Here is a 20,502-nt window from a genome sequence, read left to right on the forward strand (position 1 = left end):
ATCCTTAGTTCTAAGTTGCATCTCTCCTTGATTAGTTTCCACCCATTGCTTCTTGTTCTACCCCCAAGTGCTTTGGAGAATAGTTTGACTCCCCCTTCTTTGTGGCAACCCCTGATAATAAAATAAGTATGGAAGACTGGTGATAAAAAGGCTCCATTTTCCAAAATACTGAATTTAGAGACTAAAGAATTTATTAGTATTTAATTTTCTTGGGGTTTTTTTGTTTTTTGTTTTTTTTGGAATTTATATCCCACCCTTCTCCGAAGACTCAGGGCGGCTTACATTGTGTAAGGCAATAGTCTCATTCTATTTGTATATTTATATACAAAGTCAACTTATTGCCCCCCCAACAATCTGGGTCCTCATTTTACCTACCTTATAAAGGATGGAAAACTGAGTCAACCTTGGGCCTGGTGGGACTCGAGCCTGCATTAATTGTAATTGCAGGCAGCTGTGTGTTAATAACAGGCTACATTAGCCTGGTGAGCCACTTCCCAGCCCTTTTATATATGCTGCCTCCAGGCTCACAGAAATTCAAGACAGATTCCATTATTAATACTGTCACAAACAATAATTTGCAATATATGCTTTTTTTCCAGCAGAGAAAGGGATAAGGTCATTTTAGAATACAGGTATATAGTAACAAATCATTGAACAGATATTGAGGTTCTAAAATCACAGGGATTTTTAGAACCATAAAAATGCATCTAAAGACAATGAAGAGTAGAAAAACATAAGTTCTTATTTTAATATAAATGAAATATTGAATCTTTGTGTTGGTCCCATCCATTTTGGAAAAGAAATGCAATACTTAAAAGCTAAATATGTTCTTTAGCCTGAAGGAAGCTGTGCATATCAGAGGTGGGTTTCAGCAGGTTCTGACCAGTTCTGGTAGTGGAAATTTTGAGCAGTTCGGAGAACTGGTAGTAAAAATTCTGACTGGCCCCGCCCCCATCTATTCTCTGCCTCCCAAGTCCCAGCTGATCAGGAGGAAATGGGTATTTTACAGTATCTTTCCTCTGAAATTGGGTGGAATGGAGATTTTACAGTATCCTTCCCTTGCCACGCTCAAGCCACACCCACCAAGCCATGCCACGCCCACCAAGCCACACCCACAGAACAGATAGTAAAAAAATTTGAAACCCATCACTGGTGCATACCAAGTTAAAAGGATAGATGAGATTCTACTAAAATTAGAAATGCAGAACAAAAATTCTCTTTCATACAAGCAACATTGCACATAAGAGATACTGCTGCAGTACATATCTGATTTTCTTTCCCATGCTGATGCATGTGCTTGCGTGCATACACACACACACATACATTACCTAAGACTAGCGATATGTCACTTCTGGTAAAATATAAGCAATCTTTCCCATAATTGTTGGAATTGTTTTCTATTCAGACTGTCCCAAAGGTGTTTTCCAAGAGGCAACTGGATGACTGAAAATATCTACAGACACTGTATTCAGAACTTTAAAGATGGCAACCTGAAACAACCAAAACTTTGGAGAGGAACGGCCTCCGGCCCCTGTGTTTCTCACCATTGGCCTTCACAAATCATCACCCTGATTCATCTTTATCAACTATAGCTCTTGTGCTCTTGCTCTTGCTTTGCTAAGGCTGCCTGCTTGGAGAGCCTCTTCTGAACTTTAAATATTCCAGTATTTTTAAGGGCCTATACCAAAAAAAATGAAAATGTGTATCTCATCACAAGAATTGCCTGAACTAGCTATATAGAAATCTTATGTGAGAATTTAGTAAACTACTTGTTTAATGGAAAGTCAAGTTTAGGCTGTTTCTTCAAAGGATCTTTATCTTATTCTGAAAAATAAGTCTTATTTACTAAATAAGACTTTTTTTTTACTAAAAATTGGAAAGTAATGCTTGAGAGCATAATGCCACTGGAACTAATATTAAAAAAACACCTTGCATGCCATTCTTATTTTGCCCTTCTATAATGTCATCATCAGTGGTGAAATCGGTTTTTTTACTACAGGTTCTGTGGGCGTGGCTTGGTGAGTGTGGTGTGGCTTGGTGGGTGTGGCAGGGGAAGGCTATTGCAAAATCTCCATTCTCACCCCACTCTGGGGCCAGCCAGACATGGCATTTGCTGGTTCTCTGAACTACTCAAAATTTCTGCTACTAGTTATCCAGAACCTGTCAGAACCTGCTGGATTTCACCCCTGGTCATCATGATGGTGACTTTCCATTCTCCATCATCTTTCTTGGCCTAAAGTTGGTATACCACTGCAGCCCACCACTTAAGATTGGCAGAATTTTAAACATCTGATGCTTGACAGGCAGTAAACAGTATGGCAGGATGTTAGCTGACAACTGTAGAATCCATGAAGTAACGTAAAGCCCTAGTTCTCAGCTAACCAGGCAGAGCAGGAGCTATGAATCCATCAGAAGCCAGTAGTCAAAGGTCAAGGAAAGGGCAAAGCTTTCCAGTACCATTTAGCATTAGATGAAAAATATTTCTCATGTTACAGAGGAAAGCACTTTTATGATCGGCAAACTTGTGGTTTACAATTCTACAAAGTCTCAGGTGCATTTTTCAGGGGAAAAAAAAGAAGGAACTCTATTTTTTTTTAATGATAATAGCACCCTTTCAATTCTTTTAACTAAATTTTAAACGAAGTCCGATGCAAACATTTCTTTTATTACCCATATTTGTTGGAAATAAGATCAATTTTGCTATGCTGACAATTGTCCTTTAAAACACATTTGATCAAGATTTCATTTAATCCTTTGCCTATTAATTTGAATAACTGACACGAAGAGGCTGGACAACATTTCAGAACAAAATTACTCCCCCATCCCTTTGGCAAGGGAATCATCCCCTCATCTCTCTTCCAAGAGTTGCTTCTGGGGTTGCCATCTGCTATTTGGTATTTATTCCGCGGAGTCCCACAAAACATGCCTTGCGAATGGGCGGCCAGGGCAGAGAAAAAGTGAAGTGCCACCAGTTCGCCACGTGACATGGTTCCGAAGTCCGTTTCAGCCGCTTTCACTTGGCACTTGACAAAGGAGAAGTTGTTAGACTTCTGGAAGAAGAAAGAGGAACCTGCCCCACTTTACATCGACAGGGGGGGTGGGGTTGTGTGGAGAGAGTTTCCTCCTTTAAATTCTCACCTGGAAAATCAACACAACCCAGGTGGCCAGAAAGGCCCAACAGAGACTCTACTTCCTTAGAGCCTTGAGGGGGGGGGAGTGGAACAACAATTGATGACCTCCTTTTACCCGTCCACAATAGAACGTGTCCTCACTAAGTGCATTATGGTGTGGTATGCTGGCCTGACAGCCACAGCTAGAAAAACATTACAGAGGGTGGTAAACACAACACAAAACATCATGGACCACTAGATACCACTAGATGACATCGCTAGGGCTCGCAGCATTAGAAGAGTGAGGAAAATCCTCAGCGACGACTCACACCCTGGTCAGCAATTCTTTATTCTCCTACCATCAGGAAGCAGATATAGAAGCATAGGCAGATGCACAAACAGGTTGAAGAACAGTTTTTATCCGTGGGCTGTCAAACGCCTGAATGAAAAATAACCACAAGGTAGAACGATTGACTTGCTGGACCCCAGCAATGTGCAATAAATTCGCAATAGGATTGGGTGTTTCTTAGCAGTATTCACTGGGATAGGGATTTTCTGTCTTTCTCTGTGACTTGTATTGTGTTGGGTTGGGGGAGTGGGGCGCACGAAGGGGGGCTCAGCCAATCTCATAGTACACATGTTTTACTCTGACAATAAAGGTTTGAACTGACGACAGGCTGCTCAACCCTAACGCGGTTGCCGGACTTGGGCTAGGCGTGAATGAACCCAGCCCAGGGCGCTTCATTCAGCAGCCCAGCTTCAAGCGGGGCCAGGCATCGCCGCCACCTCTCGCTCTAACCTACCTCAACTGGCTGTTGGGCGGATGTAATTGCAGGGCGGAGCAGCGCCCACGGGGAGCCTGTCGGAAGAGCTGGCGAGCGATGGCATTCATTGAAGAACCACCGTTACCCGCCGTCCAAGATCCAGCTCCTCGGACGAGCAGGAGGGCATGTTGTGGGGGGGGAATCTCTACCTGCGAGGGGAAGGGGGAGGGGGAAGAACCTCCTCCTGATAGCATCAGAGGGAGTTGACCGCTAGGAGGCGCTGCTCCGGCGGCCGCGGCCCATCTGCCTGCGCGTAGGGCCGGCTGCATTTATTTCATAGGCTCCTGTCGGGGAGTCCCTCCTCCCCTCCCACCCACCTTCTCCCCGTGATGGCGGAGGACAGCGAGTCTGCCGCCAGTCAGCAAAGCCTCGAGCTGGACGACCAGGACACCTGCGGCATCGACGGCGACAATGAGGAGGAGACGGAGCACTCCAAAGGGTAAGGTCTCCGCGGATGCGCCCCGCAGGGGCCACCGCCGCCCTTCCGATGCTCTAGCCAACCTGCCAGCCCCGGGCTTGCCCAGGAGCTGCAGCGCGTTGCACAAGCGCGCGGTCGGCCCGGCCGGGTGTTGAACTAGATTGGGGGCAGCCAGCCCGTTCCCCTGAGCCGATTCCCTGCGGCAGGGACGGAGGCGGCGGCCGCAGCAAACCAGGAATGGCGGTCAGGGAGGTGGAGGCCACCCTGGGCACGGAGCAGCCTCCCGGGCTGAGGCTTGAGCGCGAGGTGGGAGAAGAGAGCCGCCCCCCTTTGCTGCGGAGGAGGAGGAGGAGGAGGAGGAAGGCCAGGCCGGCCGGCTGTATTTCCCCGCCGGGGAGAGGCTTTCTGATCGCCGCGTGTTGTCGACGCTCGCAGGTTAGCGCAGCGCCCTAACCTGGTTGCCGGCACCGAGGCTTTGGCCTGTGGGCTTCCCTCGACGGCTGTCTGCTAGGCTTTCCATGCCGAGGCCCCCTCTGCCGCCCTCCCCTTTCCCTTTGTGACCACCTCCCATCCTTCGCAGCCTCCTGCAAGGCGGCCAAGAAGCGCCCGCCCCGTTTTCCTTCGAGGAGGGTGGTGGTGGTGGAGGGAGCCGGGCTGGAGCGGCGGGGGCCCTTCCAGCACTGGGGGGCGGCTGGCTGACTCTGGGGATCCCGGGGTGGGCGGCAGGCTGGATCCGCTCCTTAGATCGACCTGTGCGCATCAGGAATGTGGTGCGGGGCAGGAGGAGGTGAGGCGCGCCTTCTGCACGCGGTCTGGTCCGGAGTTTGGGACTTGCAGGTGTGCTCCGGGCGCCCCGCTCGCCGTGACTTCCGCTCCGATGAAGCCTCCGACCTGTTTTGCCAAATGTTCTTCTTGGTCTGACCTGTAATGGATATTTTTCTTTCTGAGGGGCTGTCATTTTTATGCCTTTCTGCTGCCATCCCACACTGACTGTACCTTTTAGGAGCTTCGGCCGACAAAATAGAGAGCAAAATAAAAGCATAAATAAATAATAACGTCTTTGGGAATGGGTGTTAGGTGCGTGATTTCACTGTGGGATCCAACTTTAAACTTTAAACCCAGTGAGGGGCAAGCAGATAGGAGTTCATTTTCCACTGCCAGCCATCCTATAGTGGAAAAGTTTAGAGGACAAAATTTGCAGATCAGTTTTTCCCCAAGTTCTGTGTTAAAGGTGGTACAAACATAAACATTCAGAATACTTGAGTGATCTGTTCTAGCTGCAAGACAAGGTTAAAATTCAGTTTGTTTAATTGCTATTTAGGATCTTATGTGAATCTACTATTGTAACTTGCAAATTATTTATAGGCATGTTATATAAAATGAAACAGTTATTTAACAAGCCATGGTTAAGCAAACAAATGTTTAGAAGTGTGCACAAACCAAAGTGCAATCACCAGCTGGCTTCAGATTGGGTCTAGGACTTTTTGGCTCAAACCCTTCGCCTTGCCTGTTTCACATTAAGGTTTTTGCCTCTGCATTATTAGCCACAAACTTTTCTCCTTGGCTGGCCCTCCCCCAGTCTTTTGCCCCAGCAAAATCAGCCACAGCCAATCCCTTTGAGTCCCTTGGCGCAGCCCATTCATCAAAGTACAGTTTGCTTCAAGCTTTTGGGGCAAAAGATGGGGGAGGGCCAGCCTAAGGAGAAAAGTTTATGGCTAATAACACAGAGGCGAAAATGACAAGGTGAAACAGGCAAGGCGAAGGGTTTGAGCCGAAAAGTCCCATTCCGCTTCAGATTAATCTGAGGCCACACCAAACATGATATAGTTTTGCACATTTATGAACTAGATGTTGTTTGGTAGCATGGTTTATGGCAGAATATATTCTGTTGATCACGCTAGTTCAGTCTGTGCCTATATAAGTATAAGCTATTGGTAATAATTTTTTCAAGTAGAAAAGTCTCTTAAAATACAGAGACTATGTGCACTGTTTCCATTAAAAGAGATCTCTCTTTTTTGGCTCATTCAGGAATTTTAATGGAGAGACCAGATGTTATTATATTGATGTTTGTAAATTTCTCATGTTTTCTCAATATGTTGGTCTTTCTTACATGGAGAAACAATTGGGCAAAATACCAAGTTTGACTGTCGAGACTAGGATCTTTCCTTGGATAAAAGTTCCTCTTCAGAGAGCTTATGCTGTGAGGATTGAATTCAGGTTCTGTTGAAGCTAATCCAAAATTTTAAAACGGAGCAACTGGATTAGGAAACTGAAGGAAAAAGGCAGTGTTTCGCTTTGACTAGGTTTTGCAGATTCAGCCATTGTGGTTTCATTGATTGTAAGTAGCCCTACTATCATGTGGAAAATAATTGTAGCTTTAAATATTGCTATTTAACTTTTAGCATGAGTATAGAAACCATGACAAGTAAAACCATCTATTCCTATATTCAGGCATCACACTGAAATATAAATGTCAGACATATTCTATCATAATTTATTGTGAAGATTTAGTCCTTGATTCAGGTCATAAACTCAGAAAATGGAAACACTTGAGTAAATTGTAATTAATTCAGCCATGGACAAACACATTATTGAAATATTACCACTCATTTAGGCTAAGTGCTTTCAAAAATGGCTATAGCTCTCCAAGACCATCCTAGAGTAGAGACCTTTTGTATGTGAAGCATATGATCTGTCACTGAGCTAATTTGCACCAATCTTGTATTTTCCAAGTATGTTTGGATCCAATACTTGGTAAGATGAAGAAATCTAGGAATTGTACAATGGCACATCTGCTAGCTGCTTAGACTTTCTGGGAATAGGCAACATACCAATGTAGTAGATAAATAAGAAATAAACCAGGCAGCACTTCATAAATTCTGTGTTTATAAGAAATTAATGACTATTAATTAAAAATATCTCATTCTGTAACTTACAAAACAGACAGTTATTTATAGTTTGTTTTTCTTTTTTAAATCAGACCACTCCTATGATATGTGGTGAATGTTTTTCTTATCCGCATAGCATTGGCTTGTCCACACCCTGGTATCACTTAAGGAAACATCTACAGTAGTGTGAGAAATGTTTCTAAAATTAAAAGCATATGTATACAAGTAATCTAAAAAAGTAGGAAACAAGTTTGACTCGATGCTTAGCCATGGTACAATACTATAAAAGAGATGTTCAGAGGTTACATTTTTGCTTTGCGTTTGAAATAAGATTTGATATGATTATATTGCTTTGTATTGTATTGAATAATAATGGTGCTCTTTGGATCCTTGTAGCCAATTCCTCATGTAGTTAGCAAGGACCTTAATCTTTAGGAGTTCATATACCTGCTCAATGTATGGTCTACTACAGCATCTCTGACAGATGATCAACAACCTCTGATTAAAGAGCAGGAGAAATCACCGTGCATATGATGTCCTGTTCTGCTGACTGAGATTTAATACAATTATGAAGTTTTTTCTTATATTTTAGCCTGCCCTAATAGAGACTAAATAAACCCCCTTGTCTATGTAAAAGCATCTCTCTCTCTCTCTCTCTCTCTCTACCTCCCTCCCCCCCCCTCTCTATATATATATTGTTTTCTGAGGTTTTCGCGGGTGTTTGTATGTAGATCTTTGGTTATTCGGGTTCTCTCCCGCGTAAAATTGGAAGTGTCTTGGCGACGTTTCGACAAAGTCTCATTCGTCATCTTCAGGCTTCAGCTTCGTGCTTCTGGGAGCAATGTGTGATTGCAGCTGTTTCTTCCTTTTATATATACATACACACACATACACTATAACTTCTGGAAGTCTCAGAACTGCTGTCTTAAGGTATATATATATATATATTCCTGTTGTAAACTAATTGGAAATAGTATTATGAAATACTCGCTGCACGAATCAGAAAAGATCTCAATGCCATCATAAGGCATAACTTTAATCTGCAATTGGAATCTGTCTAGATTTTTGCAACATTTTGAGCTGAAGGAGAATTGCTTATATTTTCCACAGATATATTCATATTCGAAGCTGTTTTTCTTAGAGAACTTGAGAGTTCAAAAAAATAGTTTGACAAATACATGCACTCCATGGGTTTTAGTTCCTGTTGCATTCAAAAGTTGTAAAGATGGAAATGTGGCCTGTCATTTTTGGAATTCCTGTCTATATGTTTAAATCTCACTATCTTAAAAAGTCCTCCCTAAATTTCCTGCATTCTCTGAAGCCATGCTCATTGATAGTTACTGAATTCTTGTCCAATACATTTGGATGACATGGGCATAGTCTGACAGGCACAAATAATTTAAGTTTTTTTCTGAAGTGATTTGTAAAATTCAAGTACAAAAACTGTATTGAATAACTGACATTACATCTTCTTTTTATATTGTCTGCTTAAAGTGATATTGGTCTTATAACCTAAACATTTAGCATAACTTTTTCTATAGTGCAAATCTTTTTTGTGAGTAGAAAAATATGCAACTGTAAAATTTCTTCTATCTTTCAAAGAAGAAAATCATATTCAGAATTGTGACAAACTTAACATCTAGCCTTAAGTAGTATATAATCATTGACTTGGACATGAGGACAGCCATCAATTTCTAAAATCTTCCCAGGAGAATATCAGTGTGTTACAAAGATATTTGGTAGAACATCAATGGTGTTAAAATATGTTTAATTGTTCTTATAGCTCATGTACATTGACTATGAATTTGACTAAAAAGCCTCTTGATGCGGGTAAAGGAGGAGAATGCAAAAATTGGCTTGATACTCAACGTTAAGAAAACTAAGATCATGGCATCCGGCCCTCTCAATTCCTGGAAGATAAATGGGGAAGAAATGGAAGTAGTGACAGATTTTATTTTCCTGGGCTCCAAGATCACCACAGATGGGGACTGCAGCCAAGAAATTAAAAGATGGTTGCTCCTGGGGAGGAAAGCTATGGCAAAACTAGACAGCATACTAAAAAGCAGAGATATTACCCTGCCAACAAAAGTGCGTATAGTCAAGGCTATGGTTTGCCCAGTTGCAGTGAATGGCTGTGAAAGTTGGACCATAAGAAACGCTGAGCGCCAAAGAATTGAGGCCTTTGACCTCTGGTGCTGGAGAAGACTCCTGCAAGTCCTTTGGACTGCAAGGCGAACAAACAAGTCAATCCTAGAGGAGATCAACCCTGACTGTTCTTTAGAAGGCCAGATCCTGAAGGTGAAACTGAAATACTTTGGCCACCTAATGAGAAGGAAGGACTCACTGGAGAAGAGCCTAATGCTGGGAAAGATTGAGGGCAAAAGAAGAAGGGGACGACAGAGAACAAGGTGGCTGGATGAAGTCACTGAAGCAGTAGGCATGAGCTTAAATGGACTCCAGAGGATGGTAGAGGATAGGAAGGCCTGGAGGAACGTTGTCCATGGGGTCGCAATGGGTCGGACATGACTTTGCAACTTAATAACAAAAATTGTTTCTAATCATTCCTTCCACCTTCCTTTTGGTCTGCTTTGTGGTCAGTGTTAATTTGGAATTTAATTACTGCTGCTTGAGTTATTTAAAGTGATCAGTATGTAAACTTCTGAAGTTTAGAACTGTGGTTTTGGTCTTAATTTGAAACAGACTTAGGTGGAATGTTGCTTTTTTCATGCAGTGTTTTTTATGCATGTTCATTTAATGCAAAAGAATATTGCATAGTTATATTTACTTCCCATCAGGAAGACAAAATGAAAATTTAACACAAATCAAAAATACAATAACATTATCTATACCAGAAATGAAAGATTTATAAATACAGATGTGCTTATCTCCCTAGAACTAAGAAGAAATTTCCTGACAGTTAGAACAATTAATCAGTGGAACAACTTGCCTGCAGAAGTTGTAAATGCTCCGACACTGGAAATTTTTAAGAAAATGTTGGATAGCCATTTGTCTGAAATGGTGTAGGGTTTCCTGCCTGGGCAGGGGGTAGGACTAGAAGACCTCCAAGGTCCCTTCCAACTCTGATATTATTATTATTATCTTCAAGCATATTGCTCTGTCATAAATGTAATTTCACGTGTAGTAGCTATTACACTTTTATTCTGTTTACAGCTTATAAAGGGCTTTGTTAGTATATATCCTATCCTGATCTGTTTATTTTAATTTTTTTTTCCCCCTAGCATTTTCCTACAATTGCAAGATATGGTGTTTTTTTGTTTTTTTTTAAGATCAGCAGAGTGTTGATCCATTGATTGTGACAAGAATTGATCGACTGGCTTATAGCATGAATCTGACATCCTAGGCTGAGAGAGAGCGAATTGTTCAAAGTCACCCAGATGGCTGTCATGCCTACGGTGTAATTAGAATTCACAGTCCCCTGGTTTCTAGCACTATGCCTTATTAGACAAAATTGACTTTTAATAGTATAAGTTATTAGTTAAAAAAAATTGACTATCAGCAAATTTGGCAAAATGGTTGATGTAGCACTTCCTGTTCACCAATCCTTGTTATTTGGTATGGTATGGTAAGCCAAAAAAATCATTTAATTAAATAAAAAATTTTCCTTGGATGCTCTCCTCTATACTAACAGGCCATAAAAAATTAAAAAAGAAATTCAGAAAGAATAAACAAATGAAAACAGAAAGTTCAATATTAAAATAAATATTAAATTGATTTCTTTTTTTTTCCTTTCTTTTTTTTAAAATAATAATAAAATTTGGGTGAAAAGCCACATTGCCCAAGATGGACTGGATGGTTAAGTGGGATTCTTGTGTGTGAACACAGGACGATCTGTTAAGGCATTTGTTCACATTTCTTGAGCAACATAAATACGTAGAGGAGACCCAGCTAAGGAAATAGATCAGCCACAGTGACAAACTGTCAAAATAATAAATAAAATATGTCAGTTGCTGTCAGTAAATTTAGCAACAGTGAGATGGCCACATGGTTGACTAATCTGTACTTTTTTATGATAATAAATAACTTGGCAGGTTAACAGTAATAAAAAAAGCAATTCGTAAGAAAAATAGTAATAGCAAAGAAGACAGAACATCCTAAATATTTCCATTTTTCTTAAAAAGTGCTTTTAATCATTTGCTTTATTTGCCTTTACATTGCCTACAACAAGATTAATATATGTCATTTATATGTTACTTAAACCAAAACTATAATACAAGAACATGATCAACAACGTATCTAATTGAAAACAATATGGATAAAATATTATATTAAGTCAGCATCCTATTTTTATTTTATTCATTCATTTATTTATCAAAAATGTTTTCCGCTCAAACTTCAGTTCAAGGTTATTCTGAACAGCTCCTTTCCTACCGGCTGTCACAACCCTTTCTCTTACTAATGATATCATAAAGGATCAGTATTGTGATTCCTCATTGTAGTATTTCCAATCTGTCCTGAAAGTACATTTTCAGCAATGCCTGAAGTGTTATTTTGGTGGCTGTAGTATATTACACTGAGTTGCATGGCAGCTGAAGAAAAGTTGTGCTTACATGGTTCCATGTGGGCAAGGACTACTTGAAACATTCTTAACTTGCCAAATCTAAGGGAGATTTGGTGAGGTTTGACTGAGGCCTTCAGGTAGAGAGAGGCATGCACAAGTCCTGGGGATGAAATCCTTGAGTTATTATAGTTGCCACTTAAGATTTAGAGCCAACCACATGGCTTGATATTGACATGGATTCCACTATATGACAGAGATGGGATGATTCCACCACTCTGAAAGAAACTCGGGAAGTTAACACTGGATCGACAGATCTGGACAATTTCCATCCAGTCTCAAACCTTCCCTTTTTATGTAAGATTATTGATGATAATCAATATTATCTTATTGATATTTGCAGTTTCAGAGGGTCCTGGAAGAAACTGATTATCTGGACCCTTTCCATACCCTAAATAGAGATAGTCTTTGACTTACGACCACAAAAACAAATGGTTGTAAGTCAAGGACTGTCTGTATCTCCAGAAAGGTTGGACTTTGCCATTTTTCTACTATTTTTCTACTAGACTAGGTACTTTTCTTCTCAAATTTAAAATAAAGGTGCATGATACAAAGACAGTGCAAAGTTTCTGACATGGGTGTTCCTTTTAATGTTTGCACAGGAATAAGGTACGAATAGGAGAGAATGAATTAGAAAAGGGTAGTATTCCCTCTCCTATTTATGTTCCCTTTTAACCTGAGATGCCATTAATTTTTTTATTTACATATGATCTCTCAGCCAAATCTCTGTGATGCAATGCAATTCCAAATGAATAAAGGACGTATTTTTGGGATGCTTCTGGGAAAGGAATTTCAGAATGTTTGTAGTTTTAACACGAATAGCCCTTTCTTCTTTGGACATTTTGATATATATATATTCTCAGGAAATAAGGCTTGGGAGCACATGTTGGCCTGAATTGATTAATTAATTAATTAATCTCTTTCTTTGATTTCTAAGCCGCCCATTAGTCAAACAATTTTAAAAGATGATTGCACAGTAGTGTATTTCTGCTGTTAGCTTTTAATTCGTAAATGGCCGTTTCCTCCAGTCTGCTCTGCACTTTTACTTCTTTAATCATTTGTCTGTTGCAAAAGTGACATGATAATATGGAGGGGGGGCAGGGAGTGGGATGGGAAGTTGAAGAGTTTTGCTTTTTTAATTTCTTTCTTTTCTTTTTCTTTTTAAATTGGAAGGAGGTGCGTTTTAGGGCAAAATGGATGCATCATTTTTACCCCTTCCTACCCCTACCCCTTTACCTATGTACCCCTACACCTTTACCTATGTATATACACAAAGTACCCAGCCCTGCATCAATAATATTGCATCAGATTTTGGCTCTCCAGTCTTGCAGAATACCAGCACTACAAAAATGGGGCTACGCATCATTTGCAGGTTGTTCATGGGTTACTTCCTCTTTTCAAGGCTTACAGCAAATTGTTTTCTTGTTCTTTTTTGCAGAAGTCCAGGAGGAGAATTGGGAGCTAAAAAGAAGAAAAAGAAGCAGAAACGAAAAAAGGAGAAAACAAATTCTGGAGGTACCAAATCAGATTCTGCTTCGGACTCCCAGGAGATTAAAAATCAGCAACCTTCAAAAGTGAGAGATTGGTCTTTGTTTTCTTATCCTTATTTTACTCTGGCTATTAGTGACAACAGAAACACGTTTTTAAATGAAATCAAATTTCTGAACATATTTGAATTTATATATTCAAATTAATGACTGAAATCAAATCACCCTGGTAATTCAAATTATATCAAATATTTGTATTGTCTCAATCCAGTATTTTTAACAAATCAGAGCAAATTCAATTCACATAAAAGTTGCAGTTTTATAACTTTTTTCTCTTACAGACTGTTATTAAATTTGGTTAAAAAAATAATTGTTTTAGAATTTATTTAACTTTTTGAATTTATTTCAAAGATAAGATGCTATGTATAAAATAAGCAAGTACAAAGACAATAAAAAAGAAAATTACAGCCAAAAAATAATAATAAAAATGTGCGCATAGCACATTTAGAGTCAACATTAAACATACATCATTTGACATGTCAAATTCAAGGCCTGCAGGCTAGATCTGGCCTACAATGTGGTTAGATGTGGCCCGCGGGAGAGGGCCAGGGAGTGGCAAGGATCCAGCCCCCATTGCCTCAGCCTCGGCCCAGACCAGTCAGGTGCTCCCTCTCGGCGCATGCACAGGAGGCGGCAAGTACACGGGGACTGACATCCCAGTGAAACGGAAGTATTTGCTGACTGCGTTCCATCCTGGGTGGCTCCCTTTCACTTGAATGGCCCTTACTCCCCGCCCTCGCATGGGAAAGCCATGGCCACAGGCAGTGCTGCCACCCTCTACCCCTCCCCTCATCCCTTCCTGGGTGCAGAGAGAGGGATGAACGGAGGGAGAAAATCTCTGGAGAGGATTGGTAGCGAGGGAGCTGCATGAGGGAAGGTTGCCCCAACAAGTCAGCATCCTTATCACACACAATTGGAAACGGGCAGCCTCCCTTGTGCAGGACTGGGGAATGCTGATCCCCTGCCTCCTCTTCTTGCTCTACAGAGATCTGTCAGAAATTGGACTTGGAGGAAACTGCATCCTACAAACTTTCTCCTCTGTGCTTCCACACACAGCAGCATTTCTACTTCCTGCTTTGCTGGGAATGGTCACTGGCCAGGGAAATGCCAACAATGACTGGGGTGTAGAGAAGAACATCTCCTTTGATGTGCTGTGCACGCACACACATACCATTCCAAGCTTTGAGACTTTTATCAACATCTGAGGTTGCAAAGCCTCAATCATGCCTGCGTTTGGGGAGAAGGTCCTCTCCTTCCTCTGTGGATAAAAATCCCCAAACTTAGAATGTAGTGGATGTGGTGTGCACGTGCACGCGTGCACTTGGCTGCCAGCAGTTTGGGGACGTGACGAGCTTGTCTGGCACTGAATTGTCCCCATGTCAAATTAGCCAGTGGAACCTGTTAGGTCCAGACCCAGCTGTCCCGAGTCAGCTTTGTCCATTGAAAATCGTTGAGCCACCCATGCCCACCTAGTTCTGGCAATCCGGCTATGACCACCCAGTCATGCCCACTTGGCCCCTGTGAGTCGTCATAGTCTTACATGCAACTAGCCCTTTGAGGGCAACCATAATGCTGATGCAGCCGTCAATGAAATTGAATTTGACACCCCTGCCCTAGTTGATTGTTAAAAAATATGTCTCAAATAAATCTGGTAGATTCCCCCCTCCCTTGGACAGTGGGTCTATAAATAATTATAAAGCTTTTCATCTTTATTTGATATATTTGGTATATTACTATTTTACATCACAGTTTCTGAAATATAGAAATCTAATATAATAATAATAATAATAATAATATTTTAATTTGTATACCGCCCTTCTCCTGAAGGACTCAGGGCGGTGAACAGCCAAAATAAAATACAAAAGAAACAATACATACAATACTAAAAAACAACCCTTAAAAAACTTATTCAAATGGCCAAATTTAAAATATAATAACACCCTATAAAATTGACAGAAATTTAAAACCCATAAAATCAAATTAAAAATTTTAAAAATCAAGCCAGTCCAGCAAGGCGGAATAAATAGGTTTTAAGTTTGCGGCGAAAGATCCTAAGGTCAGATAGTTGTCGAAGTCCAGGGGGAAGTTCGTTCCACAGGGTAGGAGCCCCCACAGAGAACGCCCTCCCCCTGGGGGCCGCCAGTCGACATTGTTTGGCTGACGGCACCCTGAGGATGCCGTCATATCAATCAAGTCAACCCAATACCTGTTAGCTATTTAAAAAAAACTGTTAATTGGTATCCCCCCCAAATAAGCTAATCTTCAAAGTCCTCTATTAACAGTCCATTATGGTGTGGTGGCCTAGAGGTAAAGATACTCACTTCTGACTCAGAAGGTTGAGCGTTCAATCGTAGGCAACAGTAGATGTCTCTCTATCAGGGTGTAAAGAGAAAATATCTACTACGAACTTGTGCGTAGGCTTCAGGAAGGGCATCTGGCCAGTAAATACTCAGCTCCATTCATTTGTCCTGATTCCACCCGGATAAAAGGGATTACAGGATTGTAAAAAGTAAAAAAAAATGTATTTAACTCATAGAAACTTCACTAACGGCTTCCAATCTCCCAAAAACTTGTTTAAAGCATTATCTCTTAAGCAATGCATTTAGTTTCACCATCTCTGCTAACACTATCAGTTTCAAAATCCATTCTTCAACTGTTGATGCTCCTTTTTCTTTTCAATATTTAGGATATATAATCCTTGCTTTTAGAGGTTTTTTCCCAAAGAAGAAACTTTCAAGATAATTCTATGGCTGATTGTATATGTTCGTACATTTATGAGGCACCCAGTGGCCATATGTAAATGTCATACCATTATTTCAACAGTCATTGAAGCTTTCCTGTTGTTGTTGTTGTTGCAATGTAATACTACTTGGAACTGCCTATATACTTAGACACTACCTTAACAGCTCTTGGGTCCTTCGTTAGGGCTTGAACTGTTTTTTTACCAGTCCCAGACTGTGAATAGAATTGAAGATTAAATCTATAACAAAAACAGCAATAAATTAAAAATATCATTAACAGACAGGCGTTTTCTTTTTCCACAGCACTGGAAAAAGTTAACAGTTGCATACAAATTCTATTAGAGTCAGACATGTCAACATTTGTGTTTTGGATATTCTGCACTTAATTTTGAACATTTTTGGGTAGAAATCTATGATGCGGTATCCATCACAGAATTTCTAGATTGGTACATTTTACAATATTCTCAGTATGCATGACGTTGAGAAATTATCAAATCTTCACCATTACTGTTATGGTAGCAGAACATAACTGATCTTCTTCAGACTTAGCAACTAAGTAGGGTCAAGCTTGCTTTGTGCTTGAATGAAGATTATGAGGGAATATTGGGCCTATAAATAGGCTGGGAAATTTAAAAATACATCTTGGAAGACATTCATAACAAATCACTGTGCTGTTATTAAAATAGTGGCAGTGGTAGTAATTGTTTTTTATTCATTACATTCAATTACATTTGATTCTCAGAAACTGTCTGGACAAGTCCCTTCAGTTTTCATGACAAGGTGTTTTTTTTTGGAAGTGGGTTGCCATTTACTTCTTCCTAAGGCTGAGAGACCCAGCTGGTTTTGTGCTGAAGAACTCACTATCCAACTGCAAAAACTGGCTCTAGTATCATTGTCAACACTTTACAAAAATAAGAGCAAAGTTAATGTGTTTTTTCCTCTAACCTAGAAAATAACATTTAAATTCTACAGTTACATATTTCTCCTCTTTTTTCCAATTTGGCACAACTAATTTGTTTAGACTTTAGCCTAAGCCAGGGGTGTCAAACTCAATTTCATTGAGGGCTGTATCATGGTTGTGTTTGACCTCCAAGGGCCGGGATGGGCATGGCCAGGATGGGCGTGGCCAGCTTAATATCACTTGTGTCAGGGTTCCTGTGGTGGTCCAAATGCTCTGCCAGTGAAAACAGGCTCCCAAACTCTGTTTTCAGCTGCCACGGCCTCCTGCAACCCTCTGCCAGCGAAAACAGAGCTCAGGAGAGCTGCATGTGGCCCTCCTGAGCTGCATTTTTGCTGGCAGAAGTACCGTGGGCTGTTCCTTCGTTTTCCAGGGCAGCCCCGTGGGCCAGATCTAAGTACTCCACAGGTCGGATCTGGCCCTTGGGCCTTGAGTTTGACAACCCTTGTCTAAGCCCATTAATAGCAGCACTTGCAGAACCAACTACTAATTTGAAACATGGCCTTCTCTAAATACACTTTTAGCCCTCTGCCCATTAGTTTTCATGTATGATGGAATAGCTCACTATCTTTCTGCTGTAGATTTTGCACTTGATAACAAAACAAAGGTAGATACAACAAAGGTAGATACAACTTATATAAAAATGGGCAGGAAATGAAATTGCCTTTTTCTTTAAGTATATTTATTTTGTTTCCTCATAAAAGATGAAGTGCAAATCAGAAAAACAAACAAACAAAAACATACATCCAGCACTAACAACACAAAAGAAAAACGTTTGATGTACACAAAAGGAAAAAAGTTCCCCCGAATATTGTTTTTATGAGATTGCTTTTGCTGTATCTCTAGGTCTTTGACTGAAAAAGTCTTGTGCCTTAGTACTTCCTTTCCCAATTAAAAGCCAGCTGATAGGAGGGTGAGGAGATGGGCTAAAGGAAGAAGGGAGACCTATTTAGGCCTAGCTCAAGAACTCTCACAGTGAAAAATATGACAGAAAAGATGGTGATAAGAACTCTCAGATAGAATTGGCTGAGGTGTTCTAAAGTTACTTACTGGAAAGATAAGAACATAGGTTGTGCCCTGCTGGATCAGATCCCAAGCACCTCTAGTCCAGTAAGCTGTTCAGCCCACTCCTCCAAGAAGAACTCTAACCTTCCAGCTGATGTTCCTCATAGGCAACCAAGCTGATAGCCAGCATTACGCCTCACAGTAATGACTTCTAAAATTTAATTAGAAGAGGAGATAAAAATAACCGTTTTATGGGCCCTGATTTTTCCAGGATTCAATTTCATTGGGTGAAATATCTCACTCAATATTCTTGTCTGATTGGAGCATCAAAGAGAAAAAAGTGGAACAATCAGGATGCTGAAAAGATACAAGTCCTCATTTTCTTATTTGGCAGCCCCAAGAGGACCCTATGCTCACTCTGCATACTCTATGCAAACTTTATTGATAACCGCCACCCACCATCGCAGGAAGACGGAACCTATACGCTGGTTCCGTCCCAGGCGCCTGATGGACCCTGAGAGGTTCCTGACGGAGCTTGGGCCATTCCCTGAGGATCTGGCCCGCGGCTCGGCTGAGGAACTAGTTGTGGCCTGGGAACAGGCCGCGGCTGGGGCCTTGGACCGTGTTGTGCCTTTGCGGCCTCTGACCCGGCGCAGATCTCGTCCAGCCCCTTGGTTCTCCGAGGGGCTGAGGGAGATGAAACGCCGGAGAAGACGCCTAAAGAGTACTTGGAGGTCCAGTCGTTCCGAAGCTGATCGGACACTAGTTAGATCCTATTCTAGGACCTACCTAGTGGCAATGAGGGAGGCGAGGCGTTCCTACGCCTCCACCCTCATTGCGTAGGCAGATAACCGCCCGGCCGCCCTGTTTAGGGTGACCCGCTCCCTCCTTCATCAGGAGGTGCGGGATGACCCTTTGCAGGAACGTGCCGAGGAGTTTAGTGGTTATCTATACGATAAAATCGCTCAGCTCCGGGATGGTCTGGACCGAAATTGGGATGATCCAGGCGAGGGAGAGGAGGCACGTCTTGTCGAGTCTGTTTGGGATGAGTTTGACCCTGTGGTTCCTGAGGACGTGGACAGGTTGTTGGGGAGGCTCCACGCCACCACATGTTTACTGGACCCGTGTCCTTCCTGGCTGGTACTGGCCACTCAGGAGGTCACACGAGGCTGGCTCCAGGGGATTATCAATGCTTCTCTGTTGGAAGGGGTTTTCCCTGCCGCCTTGAAAGAGGCAGTGGTGAGACCCCTCCTCAAGAAGCCCTCCCTGGATCCAGCTATTTTGGGTAATTATCGTCCGGTCTCCAACCTTCGCTTTGTTGCGAAGGTTGTAGAGAGTGCTGTGGCGCGGCAGCTACCCCAATACCTGGATGAAGATGTCTATCTAGACCCGTTCCAGTCCGGCTTCCGACCCGGATACAGCACGGAGACAGCTTTGGTCGCGTTGGTGGATGATCTCTGGAGGGACAGGGACAGGGGTTATTCCTCTGCCCTGGTCTTATTAGATCTCTCAGCGGCTTTTGATACCATCGACCATGGTATCTTGCTGCGCCGGTTGGGGGGATTGGGAGTGGGAGGCACCGTGTATCGGTGGTTCTCCTCCTATCTCTCCGACCGGTCGCAGACGGTGTTGACAGGGGGGCAGAGGTCAGCCGCGAGGTGCCTCACTTGTGGTGTGCCGCAGGGGTCGATTCTCTCGCCCCTTCTGTTCAACATTTATATGAAGCCATTGGGTGAGATCATCAGTGGCTTTGGGGTGAGATACCAGCTGTATGCTGACGATACTCAGCTGTACTTTTCCACCCTGGGCCACCCCAATGAAGCTGTTGAAGTGCTGTCCCGGTGTTTGGAAGCCGTACGGGTCTGGATGGGGAGAAACAGGCTCAAGCTTAATCCCTCCAAGACGGAGTGGCTGTGGATGCCGGCACCCCGATTCAGTCAGCTGCAGCCGCAGCTGACTGTTGGAGGCGAGTTATTGGCCCCAAAGGATAGGGTGCGCAACTTAGGTGTTCTCCTGGATGAACGGCTGTCGTTTGAAGATCATTTGACGGCCGTCTCCAGGAGGGCCTTCCACCAGGTTCGCCTGGTTCGGCAATTGCGCCCCTTCCTTGATCGGGATGCCTTGTGCACAGTCACTCACGCGCTCGTTACCTCTCGCTTGGATTATTGTAATGCTCTCTACATGGGGCTCCCCTTGAGGTGCACCCAGAGGCTTCAGTTAGTCCAGAATGCGGCTGCGCAGGTGATAGAGGGAGCTCCGCGTAGCTCCCGTGTAACACCGCTCCTGCGCAGACTGCACTGGCTGCCTGTGGCCTTTCGGGTGCACTTTAAGGTTTTGGTTACAAAACCTTTAAAGCGCTCCATGGCTTAGGGCCTGGGTATTTACGGGACCGCCTGCTGTTACCTCATGCCTCCCACTGACCCGTGCGCTCTCAC

At 42.4% G+C, this 20,502-nt stretch overlaps 1 protein-coding gene across 1 annotated transcript in view; it reads left to right on the top strand.

The window, feature by feature from the left end:
• Nucleotides 1–4,243: 4,243 nt before the first annotated feature.
• Nucleotides 4,244–20,502, top strand: part of NMT2 (N-myristoyltransferase 2) — a 38,138-nt gene continuing 21,879 nt past the window's right edge. The window contains exons 1-2 of the mRNA XM_058179707.1: nucleotides 4,244–4,373; nucleotides 13,255–13,390. Coding sequence (XP_058035690.1) covers nucleotides 4,264–4,373; nucleotides 13,255–13,390 — 246 coding nt within the window. The 5' untranslated portion in view covers nucleotides 4,244–4,263. The remainder of the gene's footprint in view (nucleotides 4,374–13,254; nucleotides 13,391–20,502) is intronic.

This window comes from Ahaetulla prasina, chromosome 4 (genome assembly GCF_028640845.1).
Source record: "Ahaetulla prasina isolate Xishuangbanna chromosome 4, ASM2864084v1, whole genome shotgun sequence".
Classification (NCBI taxonomy): domain Eukaryota; kingdom Metazoa; phylum Chordata; class Lepidosauria; order Squamata; family Colubridae; genus Ahaetulla; species Ahaetulla prasina.